This window comes from Osmerus mordax, chromosome 3, assembly GCF_038355195.1.
Source record: "Osmerus mordax isolate fOsmMor3 chromosome 3, fOsmMor3.pri, whole genome shotgun sequence".
Taxonomy (NCBI): domain Eukaryota; kingdom Metazoa; phylum Chordata; class Actinopteri; order Osmeriformes; family Osmeridae; genus Osmerus; species Osmerus mordax.
This window is the reverse complement of record NC_090052.1, coordinates 21,445,584-21,460,860: the sequence shown is the minus strand read 5'-3', so window position 1 is coordinate 21,460,860 and position 15,277 is coordinate 21,445,584. Positions and strand designations below refer to the sequence as shown.

The 15,277-nt window shown below is 47.9% G+C and overlaps 3 protein-coding genes across 5 annotated transcripts; 1 reads left to right on the top strand and 2 right to left on the bottom strand.

The window, feature by feature from the left end:
- Positions 1–5: 5 nt before the first annotated feature.
- On the bottom strand, positions 6–3,402 carry tmub2 (transmembrane and ubiquitin-like domain containing 2). The gene is made up of 3 exons (XM_067233689.1): positions 3,308–3,402; positions 2,077–2,669; positions 6–1,746 (listed from the first exon to the last, which is right to left on the bottom strand). Exons 2-3 carry the CDS (start codon positions 2,652–2,654, stop codon positions 1,377–1,379), a joined length of 948 nt encoding a protein of 315 aa, XP_067089790.1. The 5' UTR covers positions 2,655–2,669; positions 3,308–3,402; the 3' UTR covers positions 6–1,376.
- Positions 3,403–3,581: 179 nt separating this feature from the next.
- Positions 3,582–6,418, bottom strand: asb16 (ankyrin repeat and SOCS box containing 16). Of its 2 annotated transcripts, none has more exons than XM_067233233.1 (7): positions 6,251–6,418; positions 5,661–6,011; positions 5,316–5,583; positions 4,398–4,806; positions 4,228–4,311; positions 4,098–4,136; positions 3,582–3,908 (listed from the first exon to the last, which is right to left on the bottom strand). In XM_067233233.1, the coding sequence occupies exons 2-7, from the start codon at positions 5,995–5,997 to the stop codon at positions 3,723–3,725; spliced, it is 1,323 nt and encodes a 440-aa protein (XP_067089334.1). In that variant the 5' UTR covers positions 5,998–6,011; positions 6,251–6,418; the 3' UTR covers positions 3,582–3,722. The 2 variants fall into 2 exon arrangements, with proteins under 2 accessions (XP_067089334.1, XP_067089333.1); XM_067233232.1 differs by having other exon boundaries at positions 4,023–4,136; positions 6,251–6,417.
- Positions 6,419–6,631: 213 nt separating this feature from the next.
- hrob (homologous recombination factor with OB-fold) lies at positions 6,632–11,156 on the top strand. Of its 2 annotated transcripts, none has more exons than XM_067233056.1 (10): positions 6,632–6,804; positions 6,966–7,016; positions 7,124–8,062; positions 8,283–8,366; positions 8,901–9,035; positions 9,566–9,674; positions 10,100–10,185; positions 10,300–10,422; positions 10,521–10,707; positions 10,789–11,156. In XM_067233056.1, exons 1-10 carry the CDS (start codon positions 6,790–6,792, stop codon positions 10,842–10,844), a joined length of 1,785 nt encoding a protein of 594 aa, XP_067089157.1. In that variant the 5' UTR covers positions 6,632–6,789; the 3' UTR covers positions 10,845–11,156. The 2 variants fall into 2 exon arrangements, with proteins under 2 accessions (XP_067089157.1, XP_067089156.1); XM_067233055.1 differs by having other exon boundaries at positions 6,963–7,016.
- The last annotated feature ends 4,121 nt before the right edge of the window (positions 11,157–15,277 follow it).

Sequence of the window (15,277 nt, the reverse complement as noted above, 5' to 3'; positions counted from 1 at the left end):
CAATGCTTCCTGTTTTTATTCAAAGTAGTTCCAGCTGCTCTGTAAGATAATCATGAGCATACAATGTATTATAAATGTAATTCCCTTCAGATATGACACATAACGCTTTACGAACAGGGTAGATGAAGGGTGTTACACAAGTAGCTGTACACTTGTCAATGTGTGTTTCTCCTGAGTGCGGACAAAGGACGCGATACAAAGTGAATTTTCACAAACAAAAATATTTTTTCATACACATGCACGTGTATATGTGCATGTGAAAATATGTTTATTGTATACAGTAAGAAGAATTATGATACACTATTTTCTTTATCTTACAGTTCCTTGTGTAAAGGGGTTGTCTTATTTGTCAGAATTAAACCACGTCATTCTGGGCACTGTCAAGAGAATGTTTTGTGGCTACACCAAGTGAGCAAACAAGTAGCCTCATTTTGAAAAGCTTTATTCAGTTAGCACTGAAGTGGGGGAGAGAGGGGGGAGAGAGACCTCTAAAGACTGTTTCAGTCTGATATGGGATAATCCCCTAATGATTCTTCAAGTGCCAGATTCTTCATTCGATTTCTTCTGAGATTTTATATACAGTAAATACATTATATGTACATAGTTCTGTTCATAAACAAATGTTGAGTATTTCAATGATCAGCCATTGCAGCATGTTATAATATTTAGAGTATCCCTAATCAAGATAACTTTAGCATTGTGATTCCAGCCACATGTATCCATAGAAATATCAGCCTTGGAAGTAAGGCAGTCGTTGCAGTCTAGGCAACAATTACCGTAGTAACAGAGAACACCTTCTCTTCACCACAGAACTAGAAATGGAACAGAGACAACCAGCACACAGTGAATGGTTTATGAGATGTTCCAGAAATTCAAATATTAATTTAAGATTTTTTTTTTCTCCACTTCAATACACACTATGATAAAGCGTATGAAATAATGTGTCCATGTTCCACAATAAAGCATTATTCTTTCACAATCTAGAAGATTGTGCGGAAACCAACTGACCAGAAACAATTTGTGACATAATGAAACAAATCTAACCTACCGGCATGAGAATTATTCTAAACTACCCTGTTGACACATATTAATAATTCTTTTTCTGAGAAGCTAATCACAGCCCTGTTCAAATTCCTCAAATTTAAACTAACACAGAATTAATTGATACTTTGCACATTGTATAATAGTTAATAAAATGCTGTTTCCAGGTGCATGCAGAGACACTGGCACACCCCTATGTGAGGGACCCCAGCCCGCTGTGTGGCATTAGTTCCAAGGCCTCCCGTGTCTTTGTTTGGTCCTTCGCTATCCACCGCCTGCTGTAACTCCATCCAGTCCACAATCAACCCCATCCTTTAGTGATGCTTCTTCTCCTTTCAACGGCTATGCATCCCAAAGATCAGAAAGCTGAAGAACACAGTGACTCCCACCAGGGAAATGGTAGCTGGGGCAGTGAAGAACTGCCTGTAGTTGATACGGAAGTACCACACTACGGCCAGCATCACCACAAACACAGGCACCACCAGACTACTGGTGCTCAGTGCCACACCTGTAGCTCTGACGCCGGCTCCTGCCCCGGAGAGGGCTGCCTCCTCAGGGCTGGGGTCCCTGAGCGCCTGGGAGACGTGGCAGTGGATCACACTTTTATCTGTGATGTTGAGGGACAGCAGGGTCCGTTTGGGATCCTGGAGCAGCTGGCCTTGGTAGATCAACTTGATCTGATGCTCCCGACCAGAGAAGTATTTGCTGGAAGGAAAAAAATACAGAAATGTAAAATGTTGTTATGAATAGACACAGCCACGTGTTCCTTGGTGCACGACTAAACAAATATGGAAACGAAAGACCTATCTAAGGGTTATATGGGGAGTCAGGTGGCTGAGCGGTTAGGGAATCGGGCTAGTAATCTGAAGGTTGCCAGTTCGATTCCCGGCCGTGCCAAATTACGCTGTGTCCTTAGGCAAGGCACTTCACCCTACTTGCCTCGGGGGAATGTCCCTGTACTTACTGTAAGTCGCTCTGGATAAGAGCGTCTGCTAAATGACTAAATGTATATGGTTCTCTTCAGGGCTTACGAACCTCTTCAGTAGACCTACTGTATCCTGTGGTTTCAGGACTGCTATCTCCTCCGTGTCATTTAGGAACTTCAAACGGACAGCGATGCTGGCAGTGGATATCATCGGGCTCTGTTTCAAGACCTTATCTCCCTCTTCGTCAGTATCCTCCTCCTCCTCTTCGTAATCGTCCTCCTCATCCTCCTCCTCCTCAGAAGGGTATCGATGAGGTTTCTTACTCTGTATGTTCAAGAGCAGGTCGGCACCTGCTCCTGCAGTCCCCTCCCCTGTCCCCTCGCCGTCGGTCCTCTCCGACCCCGGCTGGCCTTCCTCCGGCTTGTTCTCCTGGGCGTTCTGAGGCGTTTGCTGCTCCGGTGTGTCTACACTGGGAGGTCCACCGCCGTAACTTTCATGGCCCCCAAGCCCAATCAGGGAGGCGTGAGCTCCAACGGTGAGGATGGTGCCCAGGATGTGATCCCCTCGGTCGGCCACATGTGTGGAGAGCCAAGCCAAGACCAGGGCCAAGACCAGGAACAAGACGCCGCCGGCGGCTGTCACCTCACCGCCCATCCCATCCAACATGGTCAGTGCACACACCGCCATCACTGTCTTCAAGACCTGTGAAGAACGGAGAAGCATTCAAGTGCATAGGGTAAGAATATTACATGAACATAAAGTGACAACAGGCCCTTGCAGTCAATGTAATCTAATCCTTGGATGTTGTGTGCTCAAGCTAACTAGGTCTGGCAGGCTAGCACGAGTTAGCGAACACTAATATATATTAGATGACTTTAGCAAGGTAGCTTAGCTAACGTGGACTAAGCTATATAAAGGATTACTGATTAACAATATGGTGTGGACTAACTTGCCCTGCCAGCTACCTAATTTATAGTATTAAGCTAAGAGTGTTGTGTCACTGATGTTTTGAACACTACCTAGTCAGTAATCAGTCCTTGTTTATATAATTGGGTAAAACAGTGGAGGGTATTTTTGGACATTAGACAAGGATAGAACGTCCATTTATGAGATCGTAGACGTTGAAAGCTAGTTAGCTAGCTACTGTAAGCTAGCCTCAAAACATGAATGACCTTTGCCAGCTTCGTCTATTTAGCTAGCTAGCTAGATTAGCTTGCTAGCTAGCCATTATTGTGCTAGTGTGTACGCGAGCTACATTGCCAAGTGACGCAAAATAATACACATGCGAAGTGTGTTATATAGTTTGTAGTTTTGATAACAGGTTATATGTGTTTACTTACCTGGCAATGTGATCAAACCATGTTGGAAAACAAACAACCGTGGTGCTTATGTAGCCACAGCCCAAAGTATGAAAAACCTCCGACCACGGGGCCACATAAACACAGCCGTTCTTACGTCAACATTACGTAGGCTTGGAACGTACTAATCTGAACGTTAAGAGTGGAAAGTCAAAAGCCCTGTTGACTGACCTCCATCAAGTCAGAAAAGCAACTCATTTTAAACGTCATACCTACTTGTCTATACTCCTTGTTTTCACACAATGTCAGACAAAGAAACTGTAACATGAAGTTTATTGGTAAATTCAGAAAACGCACAAGCTCGGGCCTAACAACATGCCCTGTTGTGACAGTACAGGCCTATCCTCTTCACTTCCACATGACTATCCGAAAGGCTATCCCATGGGCTTCACTGTTCTCAGCTGAGCTCACCACAATTGTGAAGGAGTAGGTAGTCCTTCACAGAGCTAGGAATGTCCAGTGTATTGATAGCTGAGTGGCATGAAACTCCCAGATGCTGACGGAGGGCACAGCGGCACAGGTGCTGCAGGGACCGAGGATTCCCGCTCATCTGCTTCACAGAGTCAAAGAAAGACTGGTGCTCCTGGGATTAGAGTAAACAAACAAAACAAGTATAGAGTAACATATACTATCAGACTGTGACCTGATAAAGGAGAGGAAAGTATTGTGCCAAAATCTCATATTATGTGAGGCCAACCATATGGATCTCAACAGGGACCGAGTCCATCCACTCTTCATAGGCAGGGACGACAGTGTAAGAATTGAGCATTACCTCCAGTGTGGCCGGGGATAGTACACAGTGCTTCAGCATCTATGGGAAGGACAGCAATCGTATATCTTAGCACAGCTTCAGAATCATGGCAGGGAATAGAGCTTGGCTTACGCATGGTACTGTACTCTACCTTGGGAGAAGCATTTTGAGCCCCGTGGTTTAGGAGGGAACGGAGTATTGCCTCAGGCTGCTGGTCTGGATAGTCCTCCACAACCTGAAACACGGGAAAGCACTTGGATGTGATTGTGCGTGTCCTAAAAGCGCCCCTCCCCCCACACCCCCCTCTCCCGTCACACCCACCTGCAGCAGGCAGTCCATGGGCGTGTAGCCTGCGCAGTTCTCGACTTCAGCAACAGCCCCGTGCTGCAGGAGAATGTCCGCGATGCGGTGGTTGCAGTTGGCACAAGCGTTGTGCAGGGGCGTGTGCCGCTTCCGTCCTGCTGTGCGGGGATCAGCGCCAGCTTCCAGAAGCATCTGGACCACGCGGAGGTAGCGGCCCGCCTCAGCAGGCCTCTCAGCCCCAGAGCAGGCCGCGTTCAACGCCGTCTCTCCCTCGCGGTTCCTGGCCAGCACATCTGCCCCATAGGTCAGGAAGAGCTCCACATGCTCCTGCAAGCCCCGCCGGGCTGCAACATGCAGGGGTGTGAGCTTCGACTCGGACGTGGACACGTTCGCCTCTGCCCCTCCTGTCAACAGCAGCTCGGCACACCTACACGTGAGACACGGGAGTCAGTTGGCTGAGCGGTGAGGGAGTCGGGCTAGTAATCCGAAGGTTGCCAGTTCGATTCCCGGTCAGGCCAACTGACGTTGTGTCCTTGGGCAAGGCACTTCACCCTACTTGCCTCGGGGGAATGTCCCTGTACTTACTGTAAGTCGCTCTGGATAAGAGCGTCTGCTAAATGACTAAATGTAAATGTAAATGTACACGTCAACAGAGACACAATGAGCTGACAGTCACCACCCACTGAATCGAAATACAGTGTTTTTCTGCGTGGCTCCTTTACATGCGTTGTCACAAACAGATTTTAGGGTTGCTTAAGACTCAAGGTTTGGCTCCAACGCAGAAGAAACAATGCGTAATATCTCCTGTAGAGTCACGTGTTGCCTGTACATCAGGGACCAGTTATATACAACATTTTTATAGAACGTCTATCTTAGAAATATGCTGTGTGTAGAAAGGACGTAATGGTGCCATTTTAATATATAGTTGTCACTCACTGGAATGACTGGGCAGAGGTGCAGAGGTGGAGGGGTGCGCTTCCCTCTGCAGACAGCAGATCAGGGCTTGCTCCATGGGAGAGAAGCAGCTGTACACAGACCGCATGGCCTCCTACACAGGCATCATGAAGGGCAGCGCTGCCACCGGGATCGGCATCCACCTCCGCCCCACGGAACAGCAACTCCTCCACGCAGCCGTAATGCCCCCTGCTGGCAGCCAAGCGCAAAGCTGACGTCTGTTTCGTCTTGGAGCTCAGGGTCCACATACCTGCAACACGGGGTAGTGACGTTATGGTTTGTCAATCGGGCAGATGCTCATACGGATGTGGGGGTTCTGATACGTACCCATCTCGGGCGCCCACACCATCTCCTCATGCACGGTCTCCATCAGAGCGTTGATCATGGTGGGATCCTTCAGAACGGCATGCACTCCCTTCATGTCCCCACACATGAAGGTGTTGTGGACGGCCGTGTCTCGGCACCGAGCAGGGGGCGGGGGGGCCCGGACCTCCTGGAGGCGCTGCTGTCTGGGAGGGGGCCTGGGGGGCCGGGATACAGGTGCCCTGGTCATCGCCCTTCTGTGAGCCAATGCCCTTCTTGTGTCCTCCCAGTCCTGGAACTCTTGCTCCACCCTCAGGGAGCGCAGGGAGGCAGAGGAAAAAGCAAACGTTTCCCGGGCCATGACAACATCTAAAGCTAGGGGCAAATCACCAATAGAAAGTCCATTACTAACAGAGTAATACTGACAGATATTCATGATGAGGTTGGACTAAGGTGAAATCTAAGCCAATTCCACATAATTAGATAAGGAAAGAGTGGTGCATCAACGTGTACAGCACTCTCTGACATCAAAAGGTCACTCTTAGCTTCTAAACAACATTTCCACAGTCTCTAAATAACTAGCAGTACTAATTAAAATAGGCCATTACACTCACCATGAAATGCTGGCGTTTACGTGGGTACTGAAGGTTGAAAGTCTAAATTGAAACCTAGCTAGTTCTTGTGGTGCTTGAACGTGCGCGCATTAACTTCCCTTATTTCTCAAGCGTCCAAGTGTCTGTCCTGGAAACGTACAGTCCCGAAATGCTGTTGTCTAGTACAACTGAACCCGTAGAGCTTGTTATAAATAGACTAGACAGTGCAAGCCGACACCTTGACACTGTTTTACCAACCGCGCTCTACAGGTGGCGACATTGTTACAGAAACTTACTTCTCAACCAGGGTTGAGAACCACTGCACGCTTTCTCGGCAGAACGCATGTAAACATTGCTGACGTAGGCACGTTCTTCTTAAACGTGGCGGCGCCAACACCGGAATACGAGCAAGTTTAGTTAGCGAACAAAGTCGAAGTAACATAGTTATAGTTAGCTACCCCCTTTACTAACTTTGTCAGTGCAAGGGCCAAAACAAGATGGTTAAACTATATTACACATGACATAACCCATGGCCTTATAGATTTCTTTCGCAAGATCACATGACTGCGATCATGGTAAGGGCGTGTATTTTCAGGGTTGTGTAGCATTTTCATGATAGCGTGTTAGCTAGTTTGTAAAATGAGTTAACTATCAGATCTAGCAGTAGCATGTAGTTAGCGTTGTAAATAAATGATACTTCTTATTCATTGTTTTCATCTTTCTTTCGTGACAGCAGACTTGCAAGTTTAATGGACTTTTTGATGTAGGCGAGGACTTCGATGATGAGGTGAATTTTAGAACCACCTGAATCTCATTTAGTTAATTACGATTGTTGACGTGTGCCAACAACACCTGCAATTTTACTATTGTCTGTTAAATGTTTGCATTCTTTAGGATCTACTTGAGGCAGACTGGTATGTTCCTTCCGTTTCTGCTGCTGCCAACGCGGCTTCAGAATCTTCTGACACTAGGCATCCTGACGACCGCAAAGCCACCTGTCAGTTACAGACTGAAGGCTCACTTTCCCTGAGGAACCTGCAGACAGGACAGGGTTCTGTGGCTTTAAGACAGCTTTCTACACCTGGGTCAAAGCAAACAGATAAAGATACATCTGCAGATTCTGTACCATGCCAGGGTCAATCTCAGCCTAATCACCTGGGGAAAGGAGTGGCTCCCTGGCCTCAGGATGAATTTGATGATTGGGATCTCGACCTGGCAGAACTAGATGAAACTGATCCACAGTTGGGTCACGAAGCCCACGTCAAACAAGTGTCCACAGCCCCAGCATCATCAATAGCCAGAGATAAGACTGTCTCCTCAGCCAAAAGGCTGTGTCCCTCAGCCTGTGGTGGGGCTCAAACTCTGCCCAGTGTGGGGCTCAGAGGATTTAGTACCTCAAACCAAAAATTTGGCCTACCTAATAGTAATCCACCCCTCAGGTCCTCCACCCCTGTCCCTTCCCTCTCTTCTGGTCGTCCTGTCTGCACAGCTCCAGCCCAGAGCCCTGGCGTGGTCCCTGGGGCTCCCCCCTTCTCCAGTCACTTCCCCAGGGCTGTGACCCCTAGACCACCCCGAGGACTACAGCAGCTACACCGACCCACAGCCTCCCCTGCTGCTCACGGGCAGAGCCTGTTTGACGCCATATCCCCTGCCCCCTCCGTGAGGTGCGGTGCACCCATGCCCTCCCCCCGCTCGCTGCACACCCCAGTCCTCACCAACCACCTGGTCCAGCTGGTGTCGGCCTCCAACAGAACCCCCAGGAGGCCTCGCTCTGACCACGCCCGGCCCAGGACCCGCCGCTTCCCTGGCCCCGCCGGCCTCCTGCCCCAGCAGGTGGGTCTCCCCCCGTCTGGTCCCCACGTCCACGTGTTAGTTTCCTCCAGGATCATTACCCACAATGTTTGGGGCTATCTCATTGTTATCTTCAGTGACCTATGCACTTTTGTAAAACTCTCTCTTGGAAGTCGCTTTGGATAAAAGCGTCTGCTAAATGCATTAATGTGTTGGGTTGTTGTAGCATACTGAACATGACTTTGTGTGTCCCCCACTGTAGCCGCAAGGCCACAGTCTGGATGACATTGTAGTGGCCCTCCCACAGACTCCTGCTCATGGTGCTGTGGCCAGACTGCCCTGCCAGGTAGGAAAAGACTCACCACTGTGTGACAGGGTATATCACCACTGTGTGACAGGTTATATCACCACTGTGTGACAGGTGATATCACCACTGTGTGACAGGTGATATCACCACTGTGTGACAGGTGATATCACCACTGTGTGACAGGTTATATCACCACTGACTGACAGGGTATATCACCACTGACTGACAGGGTATATCACCACTGACTGACAGGTTATATCACCACTGTGTGACAGGTTATATCACCACTGTGTGACAGGTGATATCACCACTGTGTGACAGGTGATATCACCACTGTGTGACAGGTGATATCACCACTGTGTGACAGGTGATATCACCACTGTGTGACAGGTGATATCACCACTGTGTCATCTTAGTCTAGTTATCCTTAATGTTTGTGGCCATTGGTTCTCGCAGCAGTTGATGTGATTTTTTACATTTGATGTTTGTGTTCCTTGAGGTATGTCGTGGGTGGTTGCACTGATGTTTTAAAGACACAAATCAATCTCTCAGTGTGTGTTTGTGACGGTCCAGGTTCCCAGCTCGCAGTGCGAGGAAGAGGACTGCACCGGAGGCCCCTGGGCGGCAATGAAGGCCGAGATGGGATTGGATGAAAGGAACCCGTCCTGTTTCCTCCACTCCTACAGTGTTGTCATGGTGCTACGCAAGGTCAGTGGTCATGACTGAGCTTTTTTTAAATTATTTTTTATACCATCAGTGGTTCAACAGTCTCTCTCACTTCATGCCATTACCGGTAACTGCATCATTAGCAGTTACGTGTGTTAGCACTATACAGTGTCATTAGCAGATTAAATAGGGCATAGATGTGCAACACTGCTTGCATAATAGGGTCTTCATGACTCTACGTTTGTATTCAGGGAATCTTGTTTTTCTGTTACTACGGAGCTGGTCTCCACAACAGGTCTCTATCAACATAATCATAACAAATGGAAGCCCCATGCCTGATGTGTTGGTAGTTATTATCTTCGATGAGATCACTCATCAATCACTATAATGGTGGTTCTGTTGTTTTTCTCAGTGTGAATGTGCCTCCTACTAATGATGTGGTTTGCATGAATCATTTATCTACACGTGTGTGTGTTTGGGTATGTAGTAACTGACAGGTTGATAATTGCCAGTGAAGTGTAGTCCTCTGCCAGTCCTCTCTCCCTTCATCCCTCCCCTCCCTCTGTGTTCAGGCTGCACTGAAACAGCTGGCCCAGAACAAGGTCCCTAACATGGCTGTAGTACTGAAGAGCATCATCCACACACACGCTGATGCCAAGGCAGTGTTCAGGGACCCCACAGGTACACGCACACACACGCACACTATGTGAGCAGATCAGGCCAGTGGAAGACTGGCCTGATTTGGGTTCCTGTGGGCCTCTTGTCTTTCATCCTTCTCCTCCTCCCTCTGTTTCTCCTCATGTTGCTCTCCAGTCCCTCTACCTTTCTCTTCACGTCTCTATGTGCTTATTGCGCTAAAACGGTGACTCAAACTGCTCGAAGAAAGCCAAGCACTCAACACAATCAAACGCTGCTTAGGCTCACTACACCAGGCTGGTAGATGACGGGAGCATATTTCTATGATCACTGGGGAGTTTTCCTCCTCTTCAAGCACATTCATGTTGGCAGGATATGTGAAGTTTATGATTTATTTGCTAGACTGGCTCATGTGTAGCGAGCTGGCTGTTGAGGAGGTGGTGGTGGTGTGGCTGTGTGTGCGCCTGCAGGGGAGATCCAGGGCACGGTGCATAGGCGTCTTCTGGAGGACAGACTGGGGGAGCTGAGGGCAGGAGCCGTGCTGCTTCTCAAACAGGTAAGATGGATCCGTGACTTGACTCGGGATGTGACGCGCGTGCCGGGTTAGTGATGTCACAGAACGTCCGACGTGACGCTGCGCTCCTCTGCGTTCACTCTCTCCGATTTTAAGGTGGGCGTGTTCTCGCCCTCTCATCGTAACCACTACCTCAACGTCACGCCCAATAATCTGCTGAGGATCTACCCACCTGACGGCGTGGCCGTGGGCTCCGCATGCCGCCCGACACTGCTTCTGGTGAGAGGACGACCCTGTGGAGGGAAGGAAAAGCTTAAAGGTCACTCCGGAACACTGTTAGTGACGTTGACTGGTGTTCCGGGGGATTGTTCGTTTAGGAGCCCGTCTTGCTGTTGTCCGGTGGGTCCTCCACCTTCCCAGAAGCCCCTGTGTCTCAGATGGAGCTGCACTTTGATGAGGAGGAAGATGGAGCCTCCAGATCAGGTTCTAACAGGGTTTCTGACGTGGTTTCCCAGGAGGCTGTTGGAGCTGCACTACAAGACCCAGACCAGGCATGGGGTGCAGGTGTGTGTGTGTGCGTGTGTGTGTGTGGGCACGCTTTCTGAAAAGCAATGTCCAATGGGCCCCTTTGTGTGTGCTTCCCAGATGATGACCTGGATGATCTTCTAGTGGAGTTGCCAGTGGAATCCTACAGCCTTTGACTTCAGCCGTACCCTCATCCCAAAGAAACACCATTCTTATGCCCCTTCTCACAATGATCACATGTTCTGGACAAAAACATCTCTTCCTATCATAGAGCACCATTTCCAATACTTTCTTTTCTAACCCTAGCCCTTCAATGCATTTTTGTTGTACAGAAATTAATCGAGAATCAGTGTTTAGTTTGTCAAAATATACAAATGTGTGTGTGTGTGTGTGTATATATGTAACCGTTTCAATAGGTACTGTATATAATCAGTAAAAGTATACAGTTGGTTGAAAAATAGAATCTTTTTATAAAGCTCTCCACTTATTTTCTTTCATCCAAGGTTTGTTGTCTACCTGCAGTAAACATGTCTGCACTTAGAGCTGAATGGAGGAGTCAGTCTAAGTCTTTTAACACCTTTTCTCTTTCAATTATTTTTTTCGAATTGTGTCTGAGGGGTTAATTGCCTTTTAGTGGGTTACAATTATTTAAAGCAATGTTACATAAAATGAGGGCGAGATGCTTTTCTTGCCTGACTATTGTTCTCTGTTAATTGGACTGGCTGCAGAAACAGTGACAAGACATGTCCCTTTTGAAAGTTGACAGAATGGGGAGAATCAGCTGTAACAGGTTGTCTGATGCTGCCTTCTATTGCCTCATTTTCCTCTCCCTGACTTCTGGTCTTTAGTTTGGTCTCCAGCCGTCCAGACAATGTCAACCTTTTTGGGATTCTTTGGTGTTTACAGTCGTCGGTTTCTGTAAAAAAAAAAAAAAAAAACGTTCTTCCTGAAGGGGGTAATCATTTCTCCAGCTGTCTGGGGGCTTCCTTGTGTGTCTGAGTGGTGACTGATAAGATGGGGTCTTCTAAGGCTCAGAGGCCTGGTCCAACACTCACGCATCAACTCTACCCTTACGGCCGTACACGCATTATAATAATATCCATGCATCCGTATTATAACCAACAGAGGGCAGCAGCTTCCCCATCCAATCCACTGGTACTGTATAGATTCGTGGTTTGGGTGGAAAATCGTGCAAGCGCGTATACGTTCGATTTTAAGAGTGTTATTAGTGTTTTAATCACTGAACATCCCTTACTGTCACGTGCAAATGTGCTAATACATGCTAACATGTCTATTTAATTAGCTCAGTTCAAACAGAGGCCCCAATGCATTTAATTTGCCTTCAACTTTAGTTGGCTCAGTCATATCGCTGCAGAAATAGTTGTAACGATGCCCACTCTGAGTCCTCACTGCCTGAGTAATCTTGCTAATTGTCCTCCAGTAAAAATCTTTTATTTTTCATGAACCATTAAGATGTTTTGAAGCAGTAATTATGTATTCAACCTCCACAGGCATATCGTGGGTGCTTGTATTAATCATTTTATAAAATGTCAGCCCTCAGCTCACATCTGTCACCGTTGCTAGGACTTAAACCGTGAGAGGGAATTCTGGTTTATCATTGCCGGTTGACAGTGACTGAGATGGAATCTAGTACAAATGATTAATAGCCCACTTGTAACTAAGCAACATTCTTGACCAAGGAAACGTTTGAGTAGTCAAACGGGCAAATAGGATGAGGCGACAACAGCTATAAGCTTTTGCCCTGCAGTCAGCAGGGCAAAAGTCAGTAACTGTATTCTGACTTTAAGATGATGACAAATAACAGCAATGTTTGTTGACCACTGAGCCTGAACTGACAACAAAACTACCAAATGTTCTATTTTGTTTTGGAATATTTGTAACACCCAATTAGTGGACTCTAGCTTTCCGTTTGGGGCTATAAGGAGTAGTCTAGCCTAGGCCTACTGCTTGATTCAGTAAACAATATTTATCTTACACGAGCATAGGTTAATACTTTTTTATTGTAGGCCTATATCTTCAACTACTGATAAGCCCTGCAAACCTGCGCTCATTACCTCAATTGGAAAGGGGAGATTAGCCTAATTAAGTTGTTAAGGAGCCGGTGTCACCGCCTGCACACCCGAGGCTGCATGGGAAAATTGTGTGTGGGTGTGTGTGATGATCAAATGTATGTCGGGTGTGTGAGAGAGAGAACGCCTTAGTGTGCTCCAATAGGCAGTGCAATTAGATTAGATTTGACAATGTGTGACTGGGCCGCAAGGTGGCGTCTCGACTAGATTATGTGAAATAAGCAATAGCCTAAATTTGACGCGTACGTCAAAGGTATGTAAAGAAAGATTCTATTTCCTGAATGAGCAAAATATTCACAACATCCTGTAGGCTTTTCGAGTAGCATACAGGGAGTCTTCACACAGAGCTACTTCATAAATACAGGATATATGTAAACACACCAAAAGCTGTTATGTCGTTATGTTGGCTTGAACGAGGTTGCAGGGAGCATCATTGTTAAGTGACTGCAGCAGATGTGACCGTCACGATTCGCAGTTTTACAGCGAAAACTTGACAGTCTGTTGTTGAAAACCCTGACCTAGCAGACATCCCAAGTCTCCCAGAAGGTCCGGGAGTCTCCCGGCTCCCGCATTTCAATAGCGGCTCCCTGACGCCCGCAAATGCTGTACAATCTGCCGGAAATCGGGGATTTTGTATTTCGAGCGATCGAGAGACTGTCTAATGGTCATTTCTGGTAGAGATAGGTGCATCTCGCGCGTCCTGATTGCGTGTGTGTGTGTGTGTGTGTGTGTGTGTGTGTGGGGTGGGGGGGAGCTACCTCCCGGAAATGAGTCTCTGCAGGTTGGGATGTATGACCTAGTCTACATTGCCAAAGCATAGAGTACAATGTTGACATTTGGTATACTAATGTTTTCTTGAACTCTTGACCTTGAACATATTGACCCGGACCACCGACTCAGGCAATACTATAATGTCGCCTATTATAATGTGGGTGACTATGCACAACACGAAGTTCAGACTGAAGAGTGCTGATGCGCTGTATGGGTTTATCCTGTACGTTTCAATTTCGTCTCATTTGCAGCGTTCCATTCTTCCTTTCTTCTGCTAAGTACTTTCACCCTTTCTTTTTGCCCTCATTCTATGTGTTCTCCTTCCTCTTTTACTCTGTTTTTCATCACGGTTGTACAGATCAAGACATAAAATGGACATACACTATGCCTGGATTAGCCATCAAATTTCTGTAGGATGGTCTTTCACAGAGTCAAAAGACTTTCTCTGCCATACACACAATGCTGTGGTGATAATAGCCTACATATGTGGGGGGTCCATCCCTCTGTACACAATATCCATCCACCTTCCTTCTCTCAGACAATCTTCCTCTTATATCCATCACTTGGTTACTGGTGACATTTGGAATATGAAAACACTTTTCAGGAAGACAAATGAGGGTGTGAAAAAGGAGAAACTGGAACGGATTCAATAAGAGACTTGGCTGTGCCCAAAGAGCGAGACGAGTGTTTGTGCGTGCTCTGCCCCCTCTATTTTTCTCCCTCTCCCCCCTCTCGCTCGCGCTCTCTCTCTCTGTACGAGTGTGTGTGTGATTGTGCTGCTCCGTCTCTCCAGGCTCCACTGTTGTTCACTGCCTCCATGGATCAGCTGCTAAGAGGGAGCGGAGGAAATGCATCTGGCCATAGGAAAGCGGGAGGAGTTTGGATCGACACGTGCGTCTAACTGGCGGCTCTGATCATCGGCGTCCGTCCCTCCCCGATCATCACCCTCTCTGTCTCTCTTCCTCTCTCTCTCTCTTTCACACACAGACACACACTCTCAGGCTCACACACACTCACGCGCTGGCTGGTTGTCATATCGCTAGGCTGAACGAGAGGTGCTTAAGCTTCTCATTACAGGGCGATCCAGATAGCGGAATGTGTGTGTGTGTGTGAAGTGGGAACACTGAACGCACAGAGGCGGCTTTGATTGGCTCGTGGCTGAAATGCCTCTCCCTCCTCCTCTGTGTGTCACGCTGGACTAACCTCTGGGATTTTGTCAACGATAACAAAGCGACCCAGAGAGCGAGAGATGGTGTGGGCTGGGGGTAGGAAGCATGGAGGATGAGCCACGGGCATACTGGCACACACAGTAACTATCCGCTCAGGGGACAGTGGTGGGGTGGGGGGGGGGGGGGGGGGGGGGAGTGGAGAGATGCCCGGTGGGAGCATCTCTCTCCTCTCTCTCTCCTGCTCCTGCTGATCTCACGTGGTTACTGCGCACAGGGGGGGGGGGTGTCTGGACTTCTTGGTGTTTGTTTGTAGGATTTTGTGTTTAGATACAGAAGTGCATTGTAGTCGGTTAGCTTTGAAAATGTGCGTTTCTCCATGTCTGACATGCTTTCTCTCTTTCTCCATGTCTGACATGCTTTCTCTCTGCGCGTGTACGACAGGCGCGCTCTCTGTGTGTCAGATTCTCCTCAGGTGTGTGGCGTGGGTATAGCGCCGTCTCTCAGGTGCTGACCGCTCCTCTTTTGTGTGCAGGTGTGTGTACTGGGGGCTCCTTGGCTGCAGGGCTGGGGGGGGGCATG